Source organism: Lasioglossum baleicum, chromosome 8 (genome assembly GCF_051020765.1).
Source record: "Lasioglossum baleicum chromosome 8, iyLasBale1, whole genome shotgun sequence".
In the NCBI taxonomy this organism is placed as follows: Eukaryota; Metazoa; Arthropoda; class Insecta; order Hymenoptera; family Halictidae; genus Lasioglossum; species Lasioglossum baleicum.
This window is the reverse complement of record NC_134936.1, coordinates 13,022,316-13,048,619: the sequence shown is the minus strand read 5'-3', so window position 1 is coordinate 13,048,619 and position 26,304 is coordinate 13,022,316. Positions and strand designations below refer to the sequence as shown.

Below are 26,304 nucleotides of genomic sequence, written 5' to 3'. Positions count from 1 at the left end.
GATTGAAAATAGCACATGTATAGCTGAAGCAGAGCCAGATGAATTTTCCCATTTCATCAGAATGTTCCACCGTTCACTCGGAAAGATCAATGCGATCTACAAGCGCGTAAAGATCGCAGGGTTTACCGATAATGGAATCAGTTATAAATATCCACGGTCCACTTGTTCGAGCAGCGAACGGTGCTCCGTTGATTGCCATTAAAATCTGTGTGCAGCGTTTTAATCACGGCCTCGGTCCAGTAAAAAATTTCATCGCCGGAATGAAGATGTATCCGAGCGAGTTACGATGCTCGAGGCATGAAAGAGAGAGAGAGAGAAGGTGTCGGGAATGTATCGAAGCAAAAAGGTCGCACCGGAAAATCATCGATTTTCGTCCGTAACTTATCAAGCTGCTCCTCCTTTGTTTCGACGTCGGAGAAAAACAGGTACACCGGGGTCCGGGGTTAGGTTCGTTCGCGGTTCGGACCCTGAGGATCGTTTGTGTACCCGGTGCAGCCAGCCGGTGCAACGAGAGCCTCCCTCGGAGAGATGCACCGTCATCCACAGCCCGGAGGTGCGAAGATTTTTCACGGAATTGCACGCCGCCTTAAAAGCTCGTTACAATCGGCGATTCCTCAAAGTGCGCCGGTATTGACTTGCGGAATATTGGGAACCGGCCCCGCGATTGGAGACGGGAGCCTTGTGCACAAAAGCGGCGAGAACTGCAGTCCAGCTGCGCTGCACCCGAAAAAATCATTAGCGCCCGTGGAATTCGACGAACTCGGTCAAGTCAAGTTACTCGAAGCTAGAAGATTCGGTCGGATTGGGTTTTTATAATAAATACAGAAAATCCACAGTCCGTTAATAATGATCTGGAACTATTTTCAAAATCACTGTGCCCGCATGTCTCATTGCTGGTTGACCTCCTCGATGATCGTAGCCCACAGAACAAGATAATGTCTCAGCCCGAGAGGCAGTAAACTGAGAAAGGCCTTGACCATTTTCTCGTTTATTCCTAAACCAGTCGGTTCCCAGTGCAACGACGGGTCGTATTGCAGTCCAAATACTCGAGGCTACCTGTCGCAGGTGCCAAAATTGTCTACACGCTCCTCTTCCGGGAACGCAACCCTCTTCAAGGACGGAAGCACCTTATCCCGTAAGCCCTTTCGGGGCTACAGGTGGCTCCTAAGCCGATTAGACGCAGCGCCAGGGAACAATTTGTTGTTGACGAAATTTAACCCTTGTTTCGCACCGACCTCTCTCTCTCCCTCTCCATTTCCCTCTCCTTCGCGTCTTCCTCTTCGCCACGGTCGTTTTAATACTGATTCGACTGATAAACCTGTCGCCGACAGACGCGGATTACGATCGGCAAATCCTCTCGATCCTCTATCGCGCTCGCTGCCATTCAATTTTCGCTCCGTTCGTCGAGAGACTTAATTTCAACTTGGTTTATCGAGCGGCGATAATAACAGATAAATTATATTGCCCGGTATCCGGCGACTTACCGCCGACTTACTATCGACAGTCTCGGCGACTCAAAAATCTGGTCTGCTCCGGCCATATGTATAAAAGAAAATCGTCCAATTTAGAGTTCCGTTGGAAGTCTTCGGGAGTCGTCGAGGAAGGAAAGGAGCTCGCGAATCCCGTGTTTCGTCGCGGCACTATAACGAGACACCTGCAAATAGGTTAACGATTAAGCGGTTTATGATCCCGTGAGCCGTTCGCAGGATTTCACGTCCGCGAGAGCCGGTCAACAGGTTGTTCCTCGACCGGCCGACTTCCGGCGAGTCTTCACCAGAGAAAGAGGACTCGGATAGAGGCAACGAGGAGGGAACGGCGCCTCTCAATTGCGAACGATTTAAAGCCGACATTGGCCCCGACCTCCCGGCAAATGAAAACTTTCCCCATCTTCTTCTTCTTCTTCTTCCTCCTTCTTCTTCTTCTCTGCTCATGTTCGTCGTCTTCTTCTTCCTCCGGCAACTCGAAACGAAGAGCACTCCGCGGGCTCAGAACTTCCTTCTCTCTATCCCTTAACTTCTGCTCGGTTTCCTTATTTCCGCGTGCGAGCTGCGGTTCGACGAGCAATTACGTTCTAGGAAGTCTTCTTCGGGGCCTGGAACTCTCTCGCGCGAGAGAGGGAACCCTGGGCCGAAGTCGTTGCCGATGCGGTCGGAAATGGTTCGTGGAGATTGCGTGCGAAGTTTAAACGACGCCTTTCAGCTTTCCCGGGTTTTGACACGGTTTCGCGGGCTCCCCCTCCGGATCTCCCAGACGCTATACTGTCAATTTTCATTGTCGGCCCGTGCCGACTCGCTGCCAACTTCCATGAATAATGCCAAGCTGCCGCGAAACGACGCCTCGCGAAATCGACTCCAGAACGGATCCTCTCCGATTCTTCCTCTCGCGATCGTCTTGAAACGCTCCCACGTTGTCATTCTTCTTCGACGACCTCCAATCGTATTGACCTTCTTATCCTACTTGATCCGAAATTCTACTTTCTGGACTAATCTTCTTCTAGACTTCTACAATTTTTTATGATTTTTAAAAATGTTATTAAAGAATGTTGCTGAAAATTTGTAGTAGGGTGATCCAGTGTAGGAATTGCCTTACAAAATAATTGTAACCAAAAATAAGGACCATAAACATTTAAAAAATTATAATATTCTATTTTTTTATTAGGCAATTATTAAAGGATGTTGTTGAAAAATTATGGTAGGGTGGTTCAGCGTTGGAACTGTCCTATAAAAAAAATTGTGACTTAAAATAAAGACCATAAACATTTAAAAAATTATAATATTTCACCTTTCTATTAGACAGTTATTAAAGGATGTTGCTCAAAATATGTAGTAGGGTGATCCAGTGTAGGAATTGCCTTACAGAATAATTGTAACCAAAAATAAGGACCATAAACATTTGAAATATTATAATATTCTATTTTTTTATTAGGCAATTATTAAAGGATGTTGTTGAAAAATGATGGTAGGGTGTTCCAGTGTTGGAACTACCTTCCAAAATAATTGTAACTTAAAATAAGGACCATAAACATTTTAAAACTGATAATATTCCACCTTTTTATTAGACAGTTATTGCAGGATGTTGTTGAAAAGTTGTGACAGGCTGGTTCAGTGCTGGAAGTGCCTCACGAAAAATTGGTAAAAATGATACTATTTTTATTGGAGAGTACTATTACGTGTACAAGCACCGCGTTAAATTTTTACAAAAAAGTAAGCGTTGTTGCGCGTCGCCAGCCGAAGGTAATCTCGCGAGGTAGCGGTAAAGTTTCGCAAAACAGCGGCCGCCGCGTTTTCTCAGAATTGTTCGCAGAAACATAAAGATCACGAGACAAAGCAATCTCCGGGCGTAATTAAAACCGATCTGCACGATTCGTTGCAGGCCCGTCCATTAAACCGGCCTTTCACTGCCCCCGGATCATCGTCGAATGATTAATACAATGTCGCGCGTGTAAATTGAGTTAAACCAGTCCGGGGCCCGAGCAAAATTCAAAGTGAGATCGCTCGGTGTCGGGCACATTAGTCATCCCGCAGGGATTCCACGCGTCGTTCGTTCTGGTCTTATTCCACGGCTGCCAGAGATATTGACAAGTATCGATGTCATTAGCATTCCGATCGGGCCCGTTCCCTCACTTTAATTTCTGACGGGCATTAAGACAGACGGGAACCTGATGGGGTTCAGGCGGTGCCGAACTCAGGGCCCCGAGGATGGGTCCTGGCGAGGATCAGGATCAGGATCAGGAGGAATCGAGGGATTCGACCGGCTCACGGCTCCCCCGTTGCGAGCCACGGCGCACTTCAAAGACGCCGGAGACTTCATCATCGATACCGGGTCCTGATCACTGCCGACAGATTAGACGCCTCCGCCGTACTCTCTTCTTTTTCTTCTTTCTCATCCACCATCCACTGCTCATCCTCTTTCTGCGACCTTCGGCTGGTGTGATTACGGACACATCGATCTTCCACGGCTCCCTTTCGAGCTCTGCCAACGGCTCGACGATGTCGCAACCACAAATGTCCTGGCGCATTCCTGCGATGACCTTTCCCGGATTTGTAAACTGCATTTCAAAGTGCACTGTGCACCCTGCAACCGCTGCTCCTTTTCCAAGTCTCCGCCCTGTCCTCCAACAGCAGGGTGCTCCTCTTCCTCTTTCGTCGAAATGATGTTATTAGGGACAGGAATAGCGGAAGACTAGACGGAACTATTGATGCCAAAGACAATGTCAAGTCTGGCTCGACCATAGAACCGCATACGGTTAACGAGGCTAATTTTCTGATGCCGAGCGTCCGAATCCAGAGTCCGAAAATTCAACTTCTCGGCAAGGAAATCCGTGCGGATTTGGTTCGCGAGGTTTTTCCTGTTACATTCTTCGGGATCAGTCGGCCAGGGGCACCGGTGAACTTACAAATCGACCGGGGTATGTTTTACGAGCTGTCGGGTGGGGGTCCCCGGTGTCCAGTTCACGGAAGGTCCGAAAAAAAGGAGAGCCGGTGGGTGATCGATTGGGGCAATCGAGCCGGTTGGTGGAAACGTTATGAGTTTCCTTCTTTCGTTCCGCCCACCCTCCTGGTTGCTTGTCCGAGTATCCTGGCCCGATGTCCTGTCGGTCCTGCGGCGCGTCTTTCTCCCCTTCCCCCGCTTCCGCTCCCCTTCGTCTCCGCAAAGGGCTATATTGCGAGGATACTACGACCATAACGTGGCCAGGCCGTAGCTAGACAAAGCTGCCGACCATAAAAGTGTCCACCCTGATGCTCGATGCTTGGTTTATGGCCACCGTGCCCGTGGAACACCCGGGGGAACGAGCAGGTAATCGGCAGGGACTCTACGATCCTCCCGGTGTCCTTCTTCTTCTTCTTCTTCTTCTTCGTCGCCGTCGTCGTCGCCGACGGTCTCCTCTCGGTTTCTGATTCTTCTCCTTGTTTTTCACCAGCACCTCTCTCGCTTTTTCTCTCGTGCCCACCTTGACCAAGAGGATCTGGCCGACGTTCAACGCAGAGCGTGACGACAGGACACGCCTACGAGAACCCGAGGGCCCTGACTAATTGCCGTTAATCCTGCACGATAGACTGTCCCGGGCGTCGCCACTTTTGTGCACCTCGCGCGATTCTACCAGCCGATACTGTCCGCGATGGTCACCAGCATTGCAACCTGCTGCTCGCCGATTTCCTCTCAGCTGACTTCTTCAGCACAATCTTCAGCGCTCGAGTCTCTAGGCTACTGGTTTCAGGGTGTTAGACTCGTATCGAGATAAGCTTTTCGATCAGGCAATAGCATAAATTTCACTGTGACAGACTGTTCTCACCGCCTTAGAATCGAGGGCCATTAAACCACGCCCATATAGGGCTCTCTGCATAGAAAGTGCAAGGTGGACAGTCTTCTATTACGTCTCTGATGACTGCCGGTGTAATTTAAAGCAGCAAAAACATTAGAAGAATTTAAAGGTACCATTATATTACTTTTTAATCCACTAAAAATATATTAGTAAAGAGATTACATTTTCATTTCACCTCAATTTCTTGTGATTCAAATGGGAAGTTTTCATTTTGCATAAAGATCCGCAGTCTACTGATGACATTTTGGGACGAGTATCTTCTTCTAGATCGGTGTAGGTCAAACAACCGCACATGTTTCCTCGCAGGACACTGTTTGGCTTGGATAGGATTGAGGGACACGAAGCCACGCCCATTTATAGCACTGCCGATTCTTCTAAAGTAGTTTCTTCTAAAGTAGTTTCTTCTAAATGGCTGTAGATCGAACAATGAGACAAATTGCCTTCCTCGACACTATTTTGACGTCGTTAAGATCGAGGGTCGCAAAGCCACGCCCGTTCGGGACTTCCCAAATTGAGATACGAAGAGACACAACGACTTCCAACAAGATTCTGTTACGATTATAACGGTTTCTTCCACATCTCTTCGTGATTTCTCGTAGCGACAATGTCCACTTCGGAAGCACGGAGAGCTCTCGAGCAGAATCGTCGAACGGATTCGCGCGGCGTCGCGGCGCAGCCCGGAAATGCAAATGCGACGTCGTAAATCTCGCAGCTCCGAACACGAGAACACCGAGGGGAAAGCGGAAGGGAAAGTCCGAAAATTTATGCACGCTCGCGGTGTGTCTCCCTCCACGGTTTGCTTTGAGCACCCCTGCCGTCTCCGGGCTGTTCCGTTCTGTTTGTACCAGTTTACTGAAAACAGTCTTACCCTCTCGTTAACCCTGTCCATTGTCTTTGGCAGTTTTCATGGTCGGCTAAGTATCGCTGTGGTGTCGCTGACACAGAACCGCCCATCGTTAACCAATCGACTCATCCGAGCGCCGAACGAACCGACGTAAAGATAAACAGTCACGGACAGCTATTTGTCTGCGAGAGCTCTTTCCTTATCTTTCGACGCTGATACTCGTTTAGGCTAATTTCCCGCAGGGACGATTCTTTCGACGATTCGTCACCTAGTTCGGTGAACGAGGCGTCCTGTTGAGCAACTTGCGGTCTGCGTTTGCATAACTTTCCCGAGGGACGCGTTGCTTGTCTGCTTAGAAACCGTCTACCTGTGGTCGAATCTGGAAACTTGAAGATTTACAGATTGTTAATGACGTGGAGCCAGGAGAAACTTGGCTGCGTTGGTTCCACATCGATTGGAAATTGTCTTGAGTGCTCCAAGTGGGCGTGCCTTCGTGGCTCCCGATTGAAATGGGGAAGCGTACGATTTAAATGTGGAAGCGAATACAACGAAGTGATCAATTTCGAATTGTAACTGTGTACAAAATGTTGAGGCAAATGCATGTTAGACGGAACGAAATGGCGACTGTCGTCGGGACTGGCGAGGCGAAAGCGTAATAATTCCGGGCCGATGAAAATCGCCGATATAATAGCTCCGGCTGGAAAAAAATTCGGGGTATCATCGGGGACAATTCCATTCCCCACAGGGCATGGCGGGAACAACCCCTCCCTCGCTGTCAAGTTGTCCGAACACCGGTCCGCCAAGTATCCCAGAGGCTAGTCGTGGCGAACTTCCGGCGATCGATACTCGGAGTAGCCAGTGCACACGAGGGACAGAGGGAACCAAGAGAGTGGCCACGAAGAGGGACAGAGATGGCGAGCGCGAGAGAGAGAGAGAGAGAGAGAGAGAGAGAGAGAGGGAAACAGAGAGCGAGAGAGAGAGGAGCGTCCACGTAATTTTACGTGCGGTCCATTGTATCGCGACGAATCAGATAGTGGCCACGCTGGACGTGGACAATTCACCGGGACGGGAAAGTGTCCTCCTCTCGTCTGGGCTCCTCGGTTGGCTCGCAAACGGAGGTGTCCTCTCCTGGACCATCCTCCATCCGGTACAGCATCCTCTCCTCTCAGACAAGGCTCGCGGAACCGCGTTATCTGCCGGTGAAATCGGCCAGATCGGCCGCGCCGGATGGACATCGGAAAGTTTACGCTCGCCGGTATCTGACGGCGATGGTTTACAAGCCTTGCCTCGCTCTGCCTCGCGTTCGTCTCGCCTCGTCGTGCCTCGCTGTGCCGAGCGGACCAGTTATCGTGTTCCGATGGCTCGTTATCGAGCCACGTTTTCACGTCCGGCCGGCTCGATTCTTCCGCGGTCGTAACTTCGATCGCTACCGGCACACAGCGTCGTAAAAATGACGCGGACCCCGCTCCGTGCTCCACCTACCCTCTGCCCCTCGAAAGCGGTTTTCTATGCGTCCCGTTTACTCGCCTCGCGTTCCTGCCTTTGTTCAACGCCGAATTTATTCCGCGCTGCCTCGCGCCGATACGCTTCCGCCGATTTTACCCTGCACCCGCCGCTCTGTGAGAAACGACGCTCAGATATCGCGAAAACCCGACTCGTGGGGTGGGGATTATTTTCGCACCCTTGCGGGTCACCCGCTCTGCATCGTTCCACCATTCTTTGACAGCCCCTCGATTTTACCATTTATTTTTAACATCCGTTTTACCTGCAAGCCCTCATGGACAAGTCCCCAATTTTTAAAAAGCAGGTTTCACACTCTTGTCAGCTGGGATTGACCATTGACAGTATTTTCAGTAATTCCACTTGAAGCTCACTGAAAATGTCTCATTCGAGTTTTCTATCCCACGGTCGGGAATAAATATTTACCAGTGATATAGGAAACACTCGGTCTCGTTAAAGTCACTAATTGCTTCGCGTGCTCCGTCGTGGGAACGGAATATTTCTATCGTACGCGATCTCTCCGCGATGTTTGCGCAAACATTCCGCTTGTGCGAGCCAGCCGAGCAAGCCCCGGAAACGCGAGAATAATTCCCCCCGCCGGAGCAGCTGTTTGCTGATCGAAATCGCCGCGGATCCCGCAACTCCGGCTATCGGAAGCTATTCGCGACATCAATTGCGCTGAATGACGTCCGACCACTGCAACAATTTTCTTCATGTTTTCCGCGCGCGCCGCGCCGTGACCTCGCGATTTTACCAGGAACGAAAATGTCCCGGGCGCTTTCAAGAAAATTTCACTCCCACAAGTATTTAGCGAATTCTCTGCAAAACAGTGGCATTTAAATAATTAAAAAGAATTATTTTGATCTCGATCAAATTACTAATAAGAAAATTTTATGAAATATTGAAAGAATTTAAAAATACTATTGCAGTATTTTGAACTCAATCAAAGTACTTGCAATTAATGCAGTATAATGAAGTATGAAAGAATAATGGGAATTAGGTATGCAAAACGTGTGGGGAAAACCGAGTAAAGAAAACGTGGATGCGAGTTTTCCGGAAACGCTGACGAATTTTCTTCGCGGTTCCGCGGGTTATTCCAGAAATATCGGCGGCCCGGAAAGACGAGAGATTCGCCGGAATGCAAAGCGGTGTGCATTGCGGCGTCCAGTGACGCGTTGCAACGTGCAACACGAGCGTGGATGCAGAATGCAACGGCGGCAGCGCGCACGTGTGCAGACGGTCGCGCGACGCGAACGGTGACGTTTCGCGAAACGAAAGCTTCCTGGAACCGATCCGTAAGGGGATATTTCGCTAGGCGACCGTCGAGAAATTTGTTCCGCGTCTCTGTACACGGCTGACACAATGTAAAGAGAGTTTTCAGACGCGGTCCGCTTCGCGATTCCTGCACGCTTGGACTTTGCCGAACGTCGAGCTCGACGATTTTCTGCGCAGAACGCAAGAACACTCGAAGAAAATGCGAGACGTTTTTCGACGGTCTTTGTGGAATTATTCTGGTTGTAATTTTTAGGATTTCTGCGGCAATTTTGGAACGTTTGAGGACTTATATCACTCGAATATAAGGGTAGCCTTTGACACAATTTTAGCAAGCGTTCCCGTAGGAATTTTTGAATGTTCGAGGGCTTAAATTAAAGCAGGAAGATTGCACTTGATGTAGAGTGATTTAGGTTTAAAAAGAAATTGCAGAATCGAGTTGGAAAATCGAAGACTGACAAAGAAGACGAACAAAATCGACTTGATTTTAAGGGAATTGTTTGAGTCAATTTTAGAACGTGTTCCTATAGGAATTTTCAGAAGTACGAGGGCTTAAATTAAAGCTGGAAGACTGAACTTTATGGTAAAGTGATATAGGTTTAAAAAGAAATTCCAGAATCGTGTTGAAAAATCGTAGACCGACAAAAAAGACAGCAAAATCGACTTGATTTTAAGGGAATTGTTTGAGTCAATTTAAGAACGTGTTTCTGCAGGAATTTTCGGACATACGAGGGCTTAAATTAAAGCTGGAAGATTGCACTTAATGATAGAGTAATTTAGGTATAAAAATAAATGACGGACTCGTGTTGGAAAATTGTAGAAAGCGCACATTCCTGCGAGCCTCGTGGACGCATTTTCCTGCGAATATTTCGGCAGGTGGTCCGGCGTTTACCTGTCGGTTTCTGGGAGGAAAGACGGTTCCGCGAGTGGTCCGTTTAGGGAAAGGATCGGGATAAATCGATCGTGCAGAAATTGGATCGGCGTCCTCCGAATTTCGTCGCTTTCTCCGAGAGCAGCACGCGATGCTGCACCGGGGTCCCGCGTGACACGCACACGTGCAAGAAAACGAACCACCGACACGCACACCGGCAAGAAAACGGAACACCGACGGGCAGACTAGTAAGAAGACGAAACACGGACACGCACACAGGTTGCCCGGCTCCGAGAAATCGTAACTTGGCGTGTTTATCACCGGCAGGCCGTGCACGGCCGGCGGCGTTAGCGCGAGGAACGACTTCTTGCGTGGCGCGTTAAAATCATATGGGACTTTTTTAAAAGCCCGCGGCCACACGGACCTCCCGCCCGGCTTCTTGCCCCCCTTCGTCGTCTATTCTTTTCAACCCGCCACCACCCACGTCATCGCGAGCTTCGCAGAAAATCCTGTCACGCTCCTGGACCCCTCTCTCATCCCCTGGCCCACGTTAATTAACCCGTTCGACGGGGAGCACGAAGCGACTCGCTATTTCTAGCCGTCTGCTCTTCAATTTTCTGCTCGTTCGCCCGTTCATTAATTGTTTCATCCATTACTTCGACACGCAATTAAATATTTACCGGCTCCTATAAATAGTAACCTTTCAATGCGAGAATCGAGTCTGTCGGATCCATGAATTTGTAGTTTCAATCCTCTCGAAATTACATCTTGGACTTCCCAATGAGGTCTTGTTGTGCTGAGAATAGTTTTACGCAATATTGCAACGTCAGCATTACGTGAGAAAAGCTCTGAGTCAACTAGGAAACGCATATTTTTAACTTGTGCACATTTGCAACATCTGCTCTTGGATCAAATCGGTCAAAATAATGCATGAGGGATTAAAAAGGAATCTCTAGCTTGACACAGAAAGATCGTCTACGATTTTGCAGTGACCTAAAGAAACCGTCGGGGTTGTTTTCACCCCATAATGCCCCAAGAATTTTCAAAAGACGAAGCTTTCGACTTTTTCATCAAGGACCCGGCTATTTTTGTCAGGGTACCGATAAGAAGCTGACCAAAACGTCTGGGGGTGGTTACAGCGAATAGAGAAGCGTCGATCGAAGTCGCAATGTTCCTAGAAATTCGGCGGTGAGGCCAAGGACGAACGAGAGGAGTAAGGACTCCCTCTCTCTCTCTCTTTCTCTCTCCTGTCTCGTCCTTCTCCACCTTCCACACTCATATCCTCAAGGAGGGCCAAGAGTTCGCGGTGGGGCCGTTCATCAGCGGCAACTTGTCACGCCGCTGGGCATCGGACATAAATTCCACTCTGTAATGTGACAGGTCCTCGCTCCTACCCCCGAGAAAACCATCCTACGGCACTGCGCTACCATCCAACGGGTGTCCTGGAATTTTTTCGCCGAAAGTCCCTCGTTGTCACCTCTGGTGCATTGTCTCAGCAATAGACAAGCTTCCAAATCATTGTCCATCATCGAAATCAATTTATTAACCTATTTTACAAGCCCTCTAATTCTTCTAGTATCGATAGGAATGTCCTCAAGTTCGCATTTTAATTCTTTGAGTTTGTTAGTTGATTATGGAAAGACTGGTTGGTGGATCGACTTGAAATTTCGCGTGTAGGTAGCTAACGAAGTGGACCAAGATATCAGGTACTTGGCATCCAGGATTTCTGGCATGCTCCCGTGAGAAAAAATCTAGAAGCTACTTAATTGATTGGGACTTTAATAATCAGATGACAAATAAAATGGGCTATGAAATGAATTTCTAACTACTGCCACGATCCGTCGATCTCCTCTAATTTGCCAAAGGAGAATCGCTAAGAAGCGGTGTGGATTTTGCAAGGGTCAGCAGGATAATTGTTCCCGGTGGTGAGCAATGGTTGTCGAATGGCACAGAGCTCGACTCCCGAGCCAGAAACGATACCTTGTAGACGGATAATGTCGTCGGTGGAGTTTCCAGCAGGAAAGATAGATCAGAGAGACCGGCCGGGTAGCTCGTTGTGGCGTTTCCTCCTTTCCGCCGGAACTCGATAGCAATCGAATAGCCACTGCAGTGTCCGGCGGGCACACAGACACGCGCGCCTTCCATTTCGATATAAATCAGTCGGGAACGTAGCTGGAACACGCTCCTTTCTCGCTCGTTTTCGCGCTAAACCTTCCTCGACCTTCTTAATAACTCGCATCGCCCCCGTTGGCTCCCTCCCGCGAGCTATCGACCACCATCGATACCCATCGGACCATGTCGATGACTTCCGGTTACTCCATTCCTCCACAATTCTGTCCTGCGAAAAGTTCGCGAACTTCAGGACTAAATTCTAATCAATAAATTAATCTGAATGGACCTAGACTAAATTCTAATCAAACTGCCTGGAGGTTATGTTAAATTATTGGCCACTTAAATCAATTCTTAACAATATAGAAACAATTTATTCGGTAATATTAAAATAGCAAAGATCAGATTTACTACAGCAATGGGCTGTTGGGTTGCAGAAAAGATTTTCTATTTCAATATTACTGAATAAATTATTCCGATTGAGGTGTTAGTCAACACACTGCTTCGGCTGATGGTGGTTGAATGTTTAAGGGTTCGAAAACAAATTGAAATCGCAAGAAAAGGGAGCTGCATGCAGGAATAGCGGACACGTGGACGGGAAGGAAGAGGATCCGGGGGGTGAGGGGTTGCATAGAACTCCGGTAGCACTGGTACCAGGTCGCAAAAGCGACTTAATGTCCCCATTTGTCCTGCAGCTCTCCGGAGGCGATTCATCCTCACCCTTTGTGCGTCCACAGGACATGGCGTCCCATATAAGCGACACACCGTATCACCTCCGCCCATTCCGGCGTCGGCCTTTCGTCCTGGAAACTGTAACTCGGAAGAAATTAACCGACTGGACGCGCCGCGCTTTTTCCCCAGCTGCCTGATTTATTTCACCGTGTAACTGGAACGTTTACGTGTCCTGTCTGTCCTCCTGGATACCTGCGATCATACGTTCCATTCGTTAGCCCGCGTGTAATTAATCGGTACATGCGGAAAATTAGCAAATTATATAAACAACAGCATCAACATCCATCCGTAACGGCGGTGTACTTGTTGTCCCACTAATTTATTTAAAGACGCAACACGGATAATTAATTATCGAAACATTGATTCTTTCTCGGGCCACACAAACAATCGCAGAAATTTATTGGATCCTGCAGATTCGAATGTAACAAATCCACAAGTGGGTCGTCTCGGTCCCAAGAAAAGAACGTCACAGGTCTGGGAAGATTTCTCGAGTCACTCGGGCAATTGAAAAGGTCGAATGACCTGTCGGGACACGGACAATTTCAATGGCGACATAATTACATTATTTGTTTACCCGTGAGCGGCACCTGTCGCTTTTATGGCGACAGTGGACGTGTCTATTATGCGCGTGGATACGCGTACAACTCCGGCCGCCGCGTCGTAACGGCCAACACGCGAATCGCTCGTCAGAAGGATTAGGTCACTAATCTGCCGTTAAGACTCGACGCTCATTAGCCGGAGAGACAAATCATTAAGAGCTGGCGGTGGTTCGAGGGCCCCGTTAGGCACTGCGCCAACCTGTCGACAGTCGGTAATCGCCTTTAAGCTAATTCCCTTAATAACTTTATCGTCCTCTGAGTCCCTTGACACCAGGATCCTGTGAATATCCTCGAACTGATCGGGTAAACAATTTTTATCAAGCGATCGTCTACAACAATGAGCTGCGTACCGATTTTCCTTGAGCCGTCTGCAGTCTGCAGTAATTGGATCTAGATCCTAACACTGTAGTCTGAGCATCGTTGAGTTGTGCTTATCGAATTATATTCTAATATAATAGACTGAGGATTTCTAATTTCTAATTCAAGGACAATTGCATTGCAATTTTCCAGTAGTGAAACTTGGGCTAATTAAATTCAGATTTCTCTTAAATCCAAATTGTGCCAATCAAGCTAGTGACTAATTATAATCCTCGCCATAGCAAGCATCCTAGTAATTCAGAAATAAAAATAAGCAAGATATGTCGGAATCTGAAATGATCGAGCTCGAGCGTTGTGGGTCCCGAAGGCGATCGAGTCGGAGGTCGCAAAAGGATCCAGAGATCCTCTCGATCGAAAGCGAAGCGAAGGAGAGTCCCTCGGCCGCAACCAGGGCGACGAAAGCGAACGGTACGTATTAATCTCGGGCCGTTACAATGCACCGAGGCCCGATCTCGCCTCATTCTTCTTCGGCTAGGCTCCTCATCGCTCTCCGAACCGAGCCGTGACCAATCCGGAATAAATATTGCCGATTATTAACAGCGGACGAACAGGCCAGAGAGATGGTACGTGTCTTCGTGAGATGGTTGAGACGTTAAGTGGGCCCATTAGCTACGTTCCTAGGTGGACCGTGCCCCGATGATGGCATTCCTTCGCGCTCCACGATCCCTTCTTACTCCCCCTTTCCCGAATGGGTTTCTCTCACGCTGCCACGTGTACCTGCCTCAAGGAATCCTTATCCACTTCTACCAATAAATTTATTGTCTCAACAAATGCTCCACATCCGCCGCAACACGCGTCGGGAGTGTTTCGTGCACCGAGAATCTTCAGGACCTTTCCAGGACAATTTTAACTCTAGAAGAACATCCAAAATATTTTCTAGAAAATAAGCAGGTGCAACTTAAAACGGTACAATAAGTAAGAGAATTTAAGAATGTTCCTACGCTATTTCCAACATCATTACCGGAGGAAATTTTATTTTGCATCAATTTAAAAAGACTACAAATTAGAAATGACATGCTTACTTTGACTCGTGAGTAGACTGCGGATCTTTATGCATTTATGAAGAAATTAGGTAGGTCGCTTAATAACCGTAGCAGTTGAAGAAGCGACGTAAAACAATCAATCAAAAAAAAAGGTGGGTGAAATGTAAAACAGTAATAGATTAGAAAAATTTAAGAATATTGCAACGTTGTTTTTAATGTATAAAATCCTTAAGGGATGAAATCAATTTTTATTTTATTCCTGCTTCCCACAATCAATGCAGAATATTTTTATTTTGCATAAAGGTCCGCAGACGACTTATGAATTTATTTCAACGTTGCTGTTAAACATCGGGCATTTCATATGAGACGGCCTAACAGAAAAGCATCCATCCCACTCGGAGTGATCCGGTCCCCTAATTTCCGCGGTTGCAAAATATTTCCCGGGACAATCGTCGGATCGATCAATCCCGAGAGTAGTCGGGGCTCGCAGCTCACCGTTCGACGATTAATTACCCGATCACTAATCACAGTCGAACAGGGTCGCGTTCGCATAGACACAAACCCTATTCACCGTCGCGATCGATCATTCATAAACCCCGGTCCGTCAGGCCGGAGGGTGTCAAAGGGATAAAGTCGTCATCGTGGATCAACCGGCGAGGAATTCGCTGACTCGGGCTCCGGAGGTCACCGCCGTGGCTCGCCAAGGTGACATCTTCATCGTTCCTCCTCCTCCTCCTCCTCTCCACCTCTACCAGAGTCCCAAAGAATCTTATCCTTTCCCTGGCGTGGCGTGGCGTGGCATGGTGTGGCCGAGGAATGACTATGCCGACACGTCTGCGTGGTTCTCTCCGGCCCTTGGCCCTTTGTCGGCCGATCACGGGACACCTGGACACCAGGCTCTGCGGTTATCTGCCTCCTCTACGGGCCGTTCGAGGTCATCGGAAAGGGTATCCACGATCTTCGAGGGGAGATCATGCGGGGAAACCACGGGCCAGTTAACACCGCGGTGTCACTCTTTGCTGGACGTGTTTGGCCGATGCTTTAGGCCCGGTTAACACCGATGCCGGCGCTCCTGTGTTCTCTACCATGGACCTCTTATCGATTTACTTCGAGATTCCAGCCACCTCTGGACCATCTCGAATTTAGACGATGGGGCACCTTTAGGAGCTGAGGTTAGACTTCTTCAGATGCTGTACCTGATTCTAGATTTCAGACTTTGGATACTAGATTAGCACCACCATGACACAATCCTGTTAAAGCACTTTATGGGATCATCTTTCGGATGATGTACCTGTTTCTAGAGTTCAGACTTCTGACACTAGGCTAGTATTATGATGATATGATCCTGTTAAAGCTTCTGGGTCTGTTAAAAGACCTTGTTGTACCATCTTCTAGATGCTGTGCCTGATTTTAGAGTTCTGACTTTGGATACTAGGTTAGCACCACGATGAAACAATCCTGTTAAAGCACTTTATGGGACCATCATTCAGATGATGTACCTGATCCTACAGTTCAGACTTCTGACACTAGGCTAGTATTATGATGATATGATCCTGTTGAAGCTTCTGGGTCTGTTGAAGAACCTTGTTGAACCATCTCCTAGATGCTCTGCCTGGTTCTATAGTTCAGACTTTGAGTCTTCAGAACTTCAGTCTAATTATGAGTGGGTTTCTCCGGTTTTGAATCGAGTAAGGAGAACGTTGTACGAGAGAACGAATGTCCAGGTTAGGTGTAGGGTTCAGAAATGAAAATCGAGGCCCGGACCTCTCCCGGATGAGGATCGCGTGGACCAGGGGGTTGCACGTGCACGCGTCTGCTTATTTTCGGGACTCCTCGGCAGATTAAATTTACACATAGTAGCGCCGTGAAACAATGCCGGGACCGTTTGCACGCGCCTGCAAATATTTGAGTGGCGGTGTTTGCCTTCTATTCGCGGTAGCCAAGGGCTCGAGCCTCCGTGTGTACACCGATCCCCCTGCGCGCACTCTTCCTGATCGATGTTTGCCCCGGCCACTTCGCTTTAATTGCTCGCGAATCGCGGCGTAATGACTGCCGAACGAGCTTGGGGCGAGACGCCTCGCGTGTGTCCATCCCCATCCTCTCGATTCGAATCGAATCCTGCTGCGGTCGACCCTCGAAAACGTATAAAATTGCCCCGGGGTAATCCTGGATCCAAGGATCTTCAAAGATTTTGTGCGAGCGTCAAGTCTCGGGGTGAAAATGATCCGAGGATCGCTAGCTGTTCTCCATGTATACAATTCAAATCCACATATGCACATATTGTTTCGAGATATTTAAAGGAAAAGGATATTAACACACTAAATGAATGCACTATTTTTCATTCTTGACAATATCTTGAAATAAGTGATAAACTCATTCTTTGTAAATTTTCACTTGGACTTAGACCACTTTCATAATTATGGGCACATATGTGAGTGTCCCTATTTCATCGAGTTTTAAATTCCTTTGACTTTGCTGAATTTTCTGAGCTTGCAATTGGACAGTCAATGAGTTGATCTTGGATTCCGGGTTGAAACTTCTTCGGTCAACTATTGAGGACTTGCTTGATGCTTCGAAATGTATTGACAAGTATGAAAAATGAATTCTACATTTGGTACGAACTGTGAAAAGTAGGGGAGGGCCAGGGATGACTACCCTGGAGATGTCTCACGCAGGGTGAGTAACGCGGATGCGTAAGTCCCGATGGTCGGAAAAACAGTTGACTCATCGTGGGCAATGAGACAGCCCCAGGCCCCTAGGTAAGCCAACATTAAGACACGATCCTAGACCGATCAGTAGCGAGAAATACAAGAATCCCAACTGGCTCTGCATCTTCTGGTCCGATTTTCCCGGATGCTGGTGGAAGATTTGCGAGGCTGCGAATTTATATTACGCGGCCGAGGACAAAAGGGGTGTGTGTCGAGGAACGAAAGGTAAAAAGGGACGTGTACGTCGGAGGACGAGTCCGGACAGCGCAGCGAGCCAGTCGATGGAAAAGGGTAAAAAGTCGCGACGAGTGGGATTAGCAGAAAATAGAGGAGAAATGATGGATCGATCGCGATAAAAACGCGGCGACGAGTAACGTGGTCAGTTATTAATGTAGCCCGACGATGTCACGGCCGATCGAGAGATCGACGGAGGTCTGGCACCGGGGGTGGGAGGATAAAACCGGAGTAAAAACGTGGCTGGCAGAGCGGTTTGGAGATGAGGTCGCTCGCCGGAAGTTCCGTCGCACCGGAATTCATAAAAACTAGCGGCGCGGACCACCGTTCGCGGACGTTTCTCTCTTTCCCTCGCGTTTCCCTCTCCGGGCGTCGAACGTTCCTCTTTCTCCAGTGAGGGGGTTGGGGTTGGAACGGTGAAAAGCGTCACCAAAAAGCAGGAGGAACACCGCGTAGGCGAGGAAACGTTGGTCGTCGACGATCCTCCGCTTCCAGGACCAGGGTTTCATTTTAGAGCCCGGAAAGAGCTAATTTTTGCTCGGCTGCGACAGACCTGGATCGGAATTTTTGCTTCCGACAAAATTTCATTCTCTCCGCGAAACGTACTGTGAAAGAGGACACCGGCGTCGAAAGTATCCAACGGACTCCTCGTCCCTCAAACTAATTTCCTTTCGCGGTTCTTCCGCACAATACAGAAACTCTTCCGTAATTGAAGCAAACAGCGTTTCTCGACGGAGTCTCGGGGGCTGATTTTTCGGTGGAAGTTTCATGGGGAGCCAAAGAGACAAGGGGGTATTTTTATGGAGAATCTCTCGCGATGGAATCTCCGTTTAGTCGGCCGGGACTGCCCTCCATTTCGTTGGTTCGAGGGGAGATGTAAATTTCTGCGATCGATCGGCCGTCGTCTCGTCAGGGTCAGAGGCGCGAGCTCGACCGCAGGCCAGGCCAGTAAATAAAAGTCCAGAGTTAATTTTTTTCGAACAATGGACCGGACTGTTGTGGTCGCCGGAGGAGGGTAGACACCCCACACTCTTTTTTTTTTTACATCGGGACGGTCCCACCCAACTGGACGCAATCCCGTGTCCCCGTGTAAATCGAAAGCTAATGGGATTCAGAGACCAATCTACTGCTCACGAAAAAAGTCGTCAGAAAACCCGACTGTCCATAGATTCCGGAACGGCCGCCCCTGGAAATCAATGATCCCCTCGATCCTTCCCATTGCACACGATGTTATTTAACTTTGCAACATGTCGGATGATATTCGAAGAATTTCTATCTTCCCTGTGACAATATACATATATTTTTTAATGTACATTAATATATAATATATGACAAAAAGGTTGTGGTATGATGAAAGTTGAAGAAGGATTAGTTTGAAGTAGGGTCAGTGTATCGTGTACTGCCGGCAAGAAAACTGGTTCGCGAAGAGCATCGAGAGCCGATCCAGGGAAATCTGTGTGCGCGAGAATCCCAGGGAGGAGTTCGAGCCGGCTCTAATTAACGCGTTCGCGTAATCAAAGACGGGGAAAAACGAATAAGATCCAGAGGCCGGGCCGAAAACGGCGTGGAGTGGCGGAGCGGCTCGGCGCGCGGAGGCCGACGTCATCAAGACGCGCAGCGTTGCCAAGGATCCCGTAATTAGGGGAAGCTGATTTTTCATTTGTCGGGTATCATTGAGGTTCTGCTCATTAGCCGTCGGCGTCGACGGCGTCGGTGCGCACCGCTCCGTGCTCTCTCGCTGCTGCTCGCGCCAGCCGAGCATCCGCGGCTGAAGCTGAAGGATGCCTCTGGTTGGCTAGCTTTGCCCCGGTCTGGTTGGTCTCTGGGCTGGCTGATAAAGGCGCATCCTCCTCTCTTCCGCTCTCCTTTTCCCTCGTCCTCTCCTCTCTTCTCTTCTCTTCTCTTCTCAGACTACCGTCTCTTGCTTTTATCTCCTCCCTCCCTCGTCCTCGTCCTCATCCTCATTCTCCTCCTTCTCCTTCTGTCCTCGGCATCCTTCTTCGTCGCGCTGCTCCGATTCTTCCCTGGCACGAGCCGACAGTTTCTTCGATTTTCTTCTCCTTCCCAGATATTTCTACTCACGAATTTTTTCTCTTTTGAAAAAGTATAGACTGCGGATTTCTGTAATATAAAACTCTTCTGCCAAATAGGGGTCAAATAAAAATACTAATTGTTCAAGCCCGAGGTAAGACGCCGCTAAAATCGGGTTCGGATTTGACGAATCGACGACCGGGTCTCGGTTCTCGTGGCACTTTCACCGAGAAGAAAATTCGAGTGTCTGTTCGATCGAGGCCAAGGGGGTCCCGAGTTAATAAATTAGCAGCGACGCGACGACGCGGCTGTCATTCCCGAATCAATCCCAAGCGGATAGTAGTTTCGGCGCGTGGGTGTGAAACGATCCGCGCGCGGGCGGTGTTAAGTAACGAAGCCGGCTCATTACTTCTTCTCGCGTGACGTCCGCAAGCCGGGACGAATAAATGAAAGGCGACGAGGAGAAAAGGAGTTTCTGCTGTGGCTCGCTCGCTCGCTCGCTCGTCTCGTTACGGCCATCCGTCATTTTCACGCCTCGACGAAGATCTATAACAAGAGGCTCGAACGACTGGCCTGCGCTCGCCGCGAGAGGAATTCTCGAAATCTGCGTTTGAAAATCCTTCTATAATCGATACCTCCTTTTCTAACCCCTTCGCTACTACGGACAACATATCTTGCGAATATGGTTGTGTCAATAACGTCATAGACTCTATGCATTTATAAAGAAAATTAAAAAACAGAAAGAAACCAATTTTTATTTGAGTCCTGGTTGTTGCCAACGACGCGCAAGATTTTTATTCCGTATGAAGATCGATGGCGACATTGAGATATCTTGTTCGTAGCGAGAGGGTTAATGAATTTCTTTTTCTCTCAAGAGAGACAGTGATGATCGTGAAGGTTGATACACGGTGTTCAGGTAAGATGAGGATTCCACTAGTCTTATCCTCGCTAAGAATCTTGACGTTTCCACGCGTAGTTCGGCCCTAGATAACTAACCTTTCGCAAAAATGACGATCGGAATGTTTGAAATACTTGAGAAAATATCAATTGCTCGATTCATCTGCTGCTTTACACTAGGTTTACGTAGCGCTGAAAATATTTCACTTTCTCAAAACAACAAAAATATGCCTTCATTTGCTCCATCTGAATTCAAGAAAGAATATTGGGCATCCCATTAAAAAAATTGAAGGCGACCCTCATATCTCGATAAAAAATCAAGGTGACAAAATACAGACTACTAAGATTTGTTTGAAACATTTTCTCGTACAAAAAATCGAGTTATTTTAATCAAAATGTTTTAGAATATGAAAATGACAAGGCTCTATCGATTTCAATCTTGTGCAATTTTTAGTACAATATGTGCTTGGATAAAGAAATCAATTTCCATGTAAGCAACCAAATAATTTCAACAATTCTGAAATGAAGAAGATGAAACCGGTCAGGAGATCGGCAGGTACGTCTTCGCAACAAATTAGAGACATTAGAGCGCGTGATTTTGTCAGGTCCCGTAAACCTAGTGTCGCAGAGAATCATTGTGCTAAAAGTGTTGAAATATTTTCGATTGCCGTCGTCATTTCCACGCATGGTAGCCTTAGCTATCTAGGGTGTAAGGAGCCATCTGTTTTCTTGATACCACTAATCCGACACCAGATATCAGTCTCACGGTCACGCTGACTATCCGAAAGGATTCGACTGATCGCTCAGACGTGTCGTGGTGTGTGTTTCAGGGACTGGAACGCGACGGGCAACGTGCGCGTACAAGAGTCCTGGCCGACGTGAGCGTCCTTCGGCACGGCGAACTCGAACCTCTTCAGCACCGAAGGATCAGGCTCCTTGATTGTGTCGCGCCTGACGGTGAGTCCTTTCTCTTCTTCACGCCGCACCGCACCGCCGCACGATCAAACCCGTTCCCTCGATCCGGATCATTTCGTAATCGAGCGAGACGGGATCGACGGTCCGCGACAAGATCCCAGCATAATTAATTGCACATTGTTCCCGTCGATACAATGTACATCCTTAGCCTTTCCAGATTTTTCACCGATCTAAATTGCACTGCACTTTATCAATTTTATTCGGAACTTTGTCTTGACCAGGATTGACCATTCATTAAGCATCCCTTGCTCTACGGTTTTGTAATTAATAGTGTACTGGGAAAGTCTTTATTGAGACTTCGAATAAGGAAGTCTAACAATTTATCTGATTTAAACCTCAGTCTAACCTTCTGTGATAAACAATTCATTATAAATCTTGCTGTAACAAGTGCTCGATCTTCATTGTACGCTAAAATCAAAAATTCCTTCTTCCCTCTCACGATTTTATATTTGACGTAAAGCCAATCCAATTAATCAATTTCATAACCTGTGTCAATATCCTATTCGAATTTGAAAAGAGGTTACCAAGACTAAAATGGCAACTTGAATGATAACCGTCCCGAGGCAGGGAGCTAATTCGCTAGCCCTAACCGCGATCAGAGTGGAGCCACGAGTTCCACCGTCGCCGATATTGGACCGATCGACGCGATGTTTATAGCTCGCGTCACCCGCAGACCCGCCATTAGCGAAAGTTAATTAGAAATCGGAGGTGGTCGACGGGTTTCGAGGAAACGTTGTAGCAGTTTGATTAGATTCGTGTCGCGTAATTGGATCGTCGGGACCGCTGACTTCCTCGACGCGAATTCCAACGAGATCGATCGTTGGTTTGTTCTAAATATTCGATTTCTTTTTTTCTTCCTTCTCTCCGCGGTGTTCGACGGGTGGAGGGGGGCAAGTTAGAGCGATCGAGGAAGCAATTACACGCGAGTTAATTGATTCGTGTTAGGAATCCGGGTGTCCGAAACCGGCCTGGCACCGTGACACCGTGCATCCGCGATCACGAGGGGACGATCGAGAGATCGGATCGATACTCAGCTCTCTCACGGCGTGACCGATTTCTTCGGTCGGATTAAAATACTCGACCGTTTTGCCCCAGTTTCGGATGACAGGCCGATCTTCCGTTCCGCTTCGATGAACCAGATAAACGCGATCGATCGGAGCAGATCTGCAAAATCGTACTTTGTCGCTTTTATTCCAAAGCATCGGTGGAGAAGAACGATCGATGATTCAGGTGATCTATGAAGTAGTTATCTTCTTGTTCGACCAGTTAACTGCATTCTTCAATCACTCTTTTTCTTGTGTTTTTATTCGAAAATCAGCTGAAGAGTCCTATGGCACATTCTGAAATTGTTACGAGTATACTGGACCATAATTTCAGAATTTTCTTTGCTCTCCAAGTAGTAATTCTTCTATTCTATTGACCTGTAATTTTTCTATCACCACGTGTACACCATGTTCCATTTACTTTTTAGCAACAAGATGTCTATCAGATTTATTTAAATTTGAGAGGTCGACAGGTTGAACCAGATTAGTTTCCAAATAGATAATTCTGATACTGATTAAAAATTGAAATATCAGAAGGCGGAGTGGTGACGCTAGTGTCCGCACGGGGAGGAGGTGTCATCCTGAATTTTTTCGAAAGGGAAAGCTCGGAGGGTGGGTCGAGAATGCGCCTCGTCATTCTTCGTATCCCCGTTGGATGCCGCAGGAACCTTGAAACGAGCCTGCCGAGCTTCGAGGATAGAAGACAGCTATGAAATTGCAGGCGGTTGCTCCTCTCGTTTCATCCCTTCATCGACGACAAACGATCCTCCGAAATATTATGAGACCGCTGATAGAAAAATTCTTATAGAAATATCCACGAAATTCTCTATCTTAGCCAATCACAGACACCAAAGATTAAAAATATAGAAGTAGAACTCCTTAAGTCTTCAGGGGTTGAAGTTCAATTCTTAAAGTTATCAACCTTCTTCAATAAAAAACCAAAGCTTCTAGGTTCATATTAAAAATTGTTCAACGATCCCCAGGTGCCAAGTGGTTGAAACAAAGTTGCTTTCGAAACAATCTCATTCAAAAGGGGTTGAAGGTTCCAATTGTAAGGGGCACAGCTTCCCGAAAAGGCAACCTGCGGTCGGAAAAAAGGGGCCCGCGTCCCCGCCGATCTCCGTAATCGATTTACACGCGACGATCGAGTCCCGCCGTCCTCGCGGCGTCGATTTTCCTCGGTCGCGGATTTCCGCTGATTCATGGAAACAACGAGTTCTCGAGACGAGCGAAAAGGGGGCGGTTGTTTCGCCGAGATTAACACGTCGGCGATGACGCGTCTATCCCCTGGAGGTGTCTCGCCTCCTCGTCCCGTAATCTCTCGAGTATACAGGACTAATGGGTTATTTCAGGTAATTAGCCGGAGGCCCCTGTTTCTTCCACGGTCCCCGCAAAAACCGGAATCAACAACCCCGGGCACACACACCAGCCGTTCGTTCCCCGTGCGATTCCGCGTACGACGACGACGACGAGCAGCACCCGTGCAAACCTCTATTTGCGTGCATCGGTGCGCGATTTCTTCACGCACGCCCCTTCGACGCGCCATCTACCGTTCGTGGTACTCTTGCACGCGGCACTGCGTCGCCGTTAATTGGATCCCGAGACGGCCAGTAAACCAACCATAATTGTTCCGCGATGACAGCTTGTTCAGCTCTGCCCAATCTGCCGGGAAATCACCGGGAACATGATATCGCCAGCCAATTTCGCTCTCGCTTCTCCGGCTTTCTCGTTACGCGAAACCCCCTCCCCAAACTCCTTCTTTTTCGAATTCGCTTAAGGTCGCATCAATTACTATCGATATTGGCTTTTATTCAATCCCTTCTTGAAATAGGGTCTCTCGGCCCTGTTAGCACACTCTTTAGCAGCTTCATTAGCCTTCCCCGTGGCTCCAGTAAACTCCAGTATCCGAATACCTTGGTCTGATACTTCTGGCAATATTGGAGGTTTCAGTGAATCGATACATTTCTAAATTATTCTTGATCAACCTCGGGCCACTTCAAGTTCTGTGTAATTAATGCTGCGTCTCCCCGAGGCAATGCAATCTCTTTCGAATTAGGCTTCAAATAATATTCCGCGAAACCTGAATGTACCGATCTCATGAATTTCGCGTTTTAATAATGCAACATATCTGGCGGAGTGGCAATAACGAGATATCTTATCCGGGGCAACGCAGAGTTAATTAGTCTGTCGCGAATCGGGGTAGAATTTCGCAAGGGAATCGCGTCGGTATCGCGGCACAATGGCGGATCGTTTATCGGCGATCGCGATCCACGGTGTCGAACGGGGACTGTGTAATCGGCCGATTAAGCGCGACCGCGGGGCCCGGGCCCGTGAATTTGGCAATTACCGGCCAGTGCTAATGACGAGCGACCCGACGCGAGCCGTAAAAAGGTGTCGGAGGTTCTCCGGGCACCTTCGAGAAACTCGGCTCTGCCGAGTCACGCCGTGTAACGAACTTGGAACTCGCCTTCTCCCTTTTATCGAACGCGCGATGCCAAATCCCGGCCCGACCGTTTCCCTGTCACAGGATGAGGCGTCATTAACGGCCCGATACTCTCTACCCTAACGCCTCCCCGAGCCACAACCTGCACCTTGATTCTTTAATTCACGGCTGCACGTGTTATTCCGTTTCTGGCGAAAAAGCGACCCTGGACCGTTTTTTGCCGTCGTCCACGCGCGATCCAGATCGAGATCCACGCGACAGGCTCTAATAAGCCTTTCTACGGCTGAAAACGAACCTGCGATCTACTTCATCGTCTTTCAATTTTTTCATCCAATTTCGCACGGCCGATCGTGTTTTTCTGAGAAGTGCAGGGGTTGTTTTGGAGTCAGGGTGTTCGAGCTGTTCATACGCTTATAAGATTAGTCACCTCTTTGTTCCCAACGGGATTTGTTAATGGATTGATGTTTCACTTCGTGTTCCGGATTAAGGTTGCTTGTTAAAGAGTGCTTCTTTTAAAGGATGGTTCTTTAAAATTTTGTGTGCCTTGGCCATGGTCCTTTTAAACAGAAAACATTGAGAACATCGTTAACGCACAATCAATTTATTTGAAATTCTTATGATCTCTATACTGATTGAAACCACAGCCCCACAATTTTGTTAAAAATCAATTGTTCAACCCCCACTTTGTACCACTGGCGTTTCATTTCCCAAATTGCAGAATAAACCTCCCGGTAGCTACATGTCTCGCTTCAGATAACAAGACGGTTAGGGTAGTCTAGACCGGCGAAGAAGGTCTGCTCGGAGGAAAATGGCGAGCTCTCAGTCGCCGCGGCGCGAGCTTAATATTTGCTTCATTTGCCGTTGAATCGCGTTTAATTTGTCCGGCCAGTTTTTTCCTTGATCCCGTGGAAAATTGGAAACGGTTGAGAGGAAAGGAGGACGCGCGGGGCAGCGAGGATTTATCGACGAGCGATTAGAGACGAGTGGCGAAAACGGTGGTAGCGGAATCCACGAGGAGGAAGAGGCTCGAGAAGGGCGTAGAAAGAGAGAAAAAGAGAGAGGGAGAGCCGAAGGTGGCTGGTTCGTTAATTACTGATTTTCCTCGGTCCGCGTCACTTTTTAATTGACGCCAGAAATTGAACCGGTGAGCCAGCGCGCTCGATGGCCGCGCGCCCGTTCCCGCCGAGTCATCCTTCGTCCCTCCTCTTCTTCTTGTCCGAATCATCCTCATCGGAGTATCTTATCCTTCGGCTGAATTCCACCCAACTCCTTCGAAAAATCCAGTCGGAACCGATCTCGAAAATTCCACCGGGAAAACGCTGCGGGGAAACCAACTAGTTTATTCGCTGGAAGCCTATCAGC

The 26,304-nt window shown here is 48.1% G+C and overlaps 1 protein-coding gene across 7 annotated transcripts in view; it reads left to right on the top strand.

Moving 5' to 3' along the window:
* Positions 1–26,304, top strand: part of Soxn (SRY-box transcription factor soxNeuro) — a 159,570-nt gene that overhangs the window by 82,917 nt on the left and 50,349 nt on the right. For 2 of the 7 annotated variants that reach the window (XM_076429078.1, XM_076429077.1), the window contains exon 3: positions 21,312–21,438. The exons of the other annotated variants lie outside the window; for them this stretch is intronic. In XM_076429078.1, coding sequence (XP_076285193.1) covers positions 21,312–21,363 — 52 coding nt within the window. In that variant the 3' untranslated portion in view covers positions 21,364–21,438. The remainder of the gene's footprint in view (positions 1–21,311; positions 21,439–26,304) is intronic. 7 annotated transcript variants of the gene reach the window in all.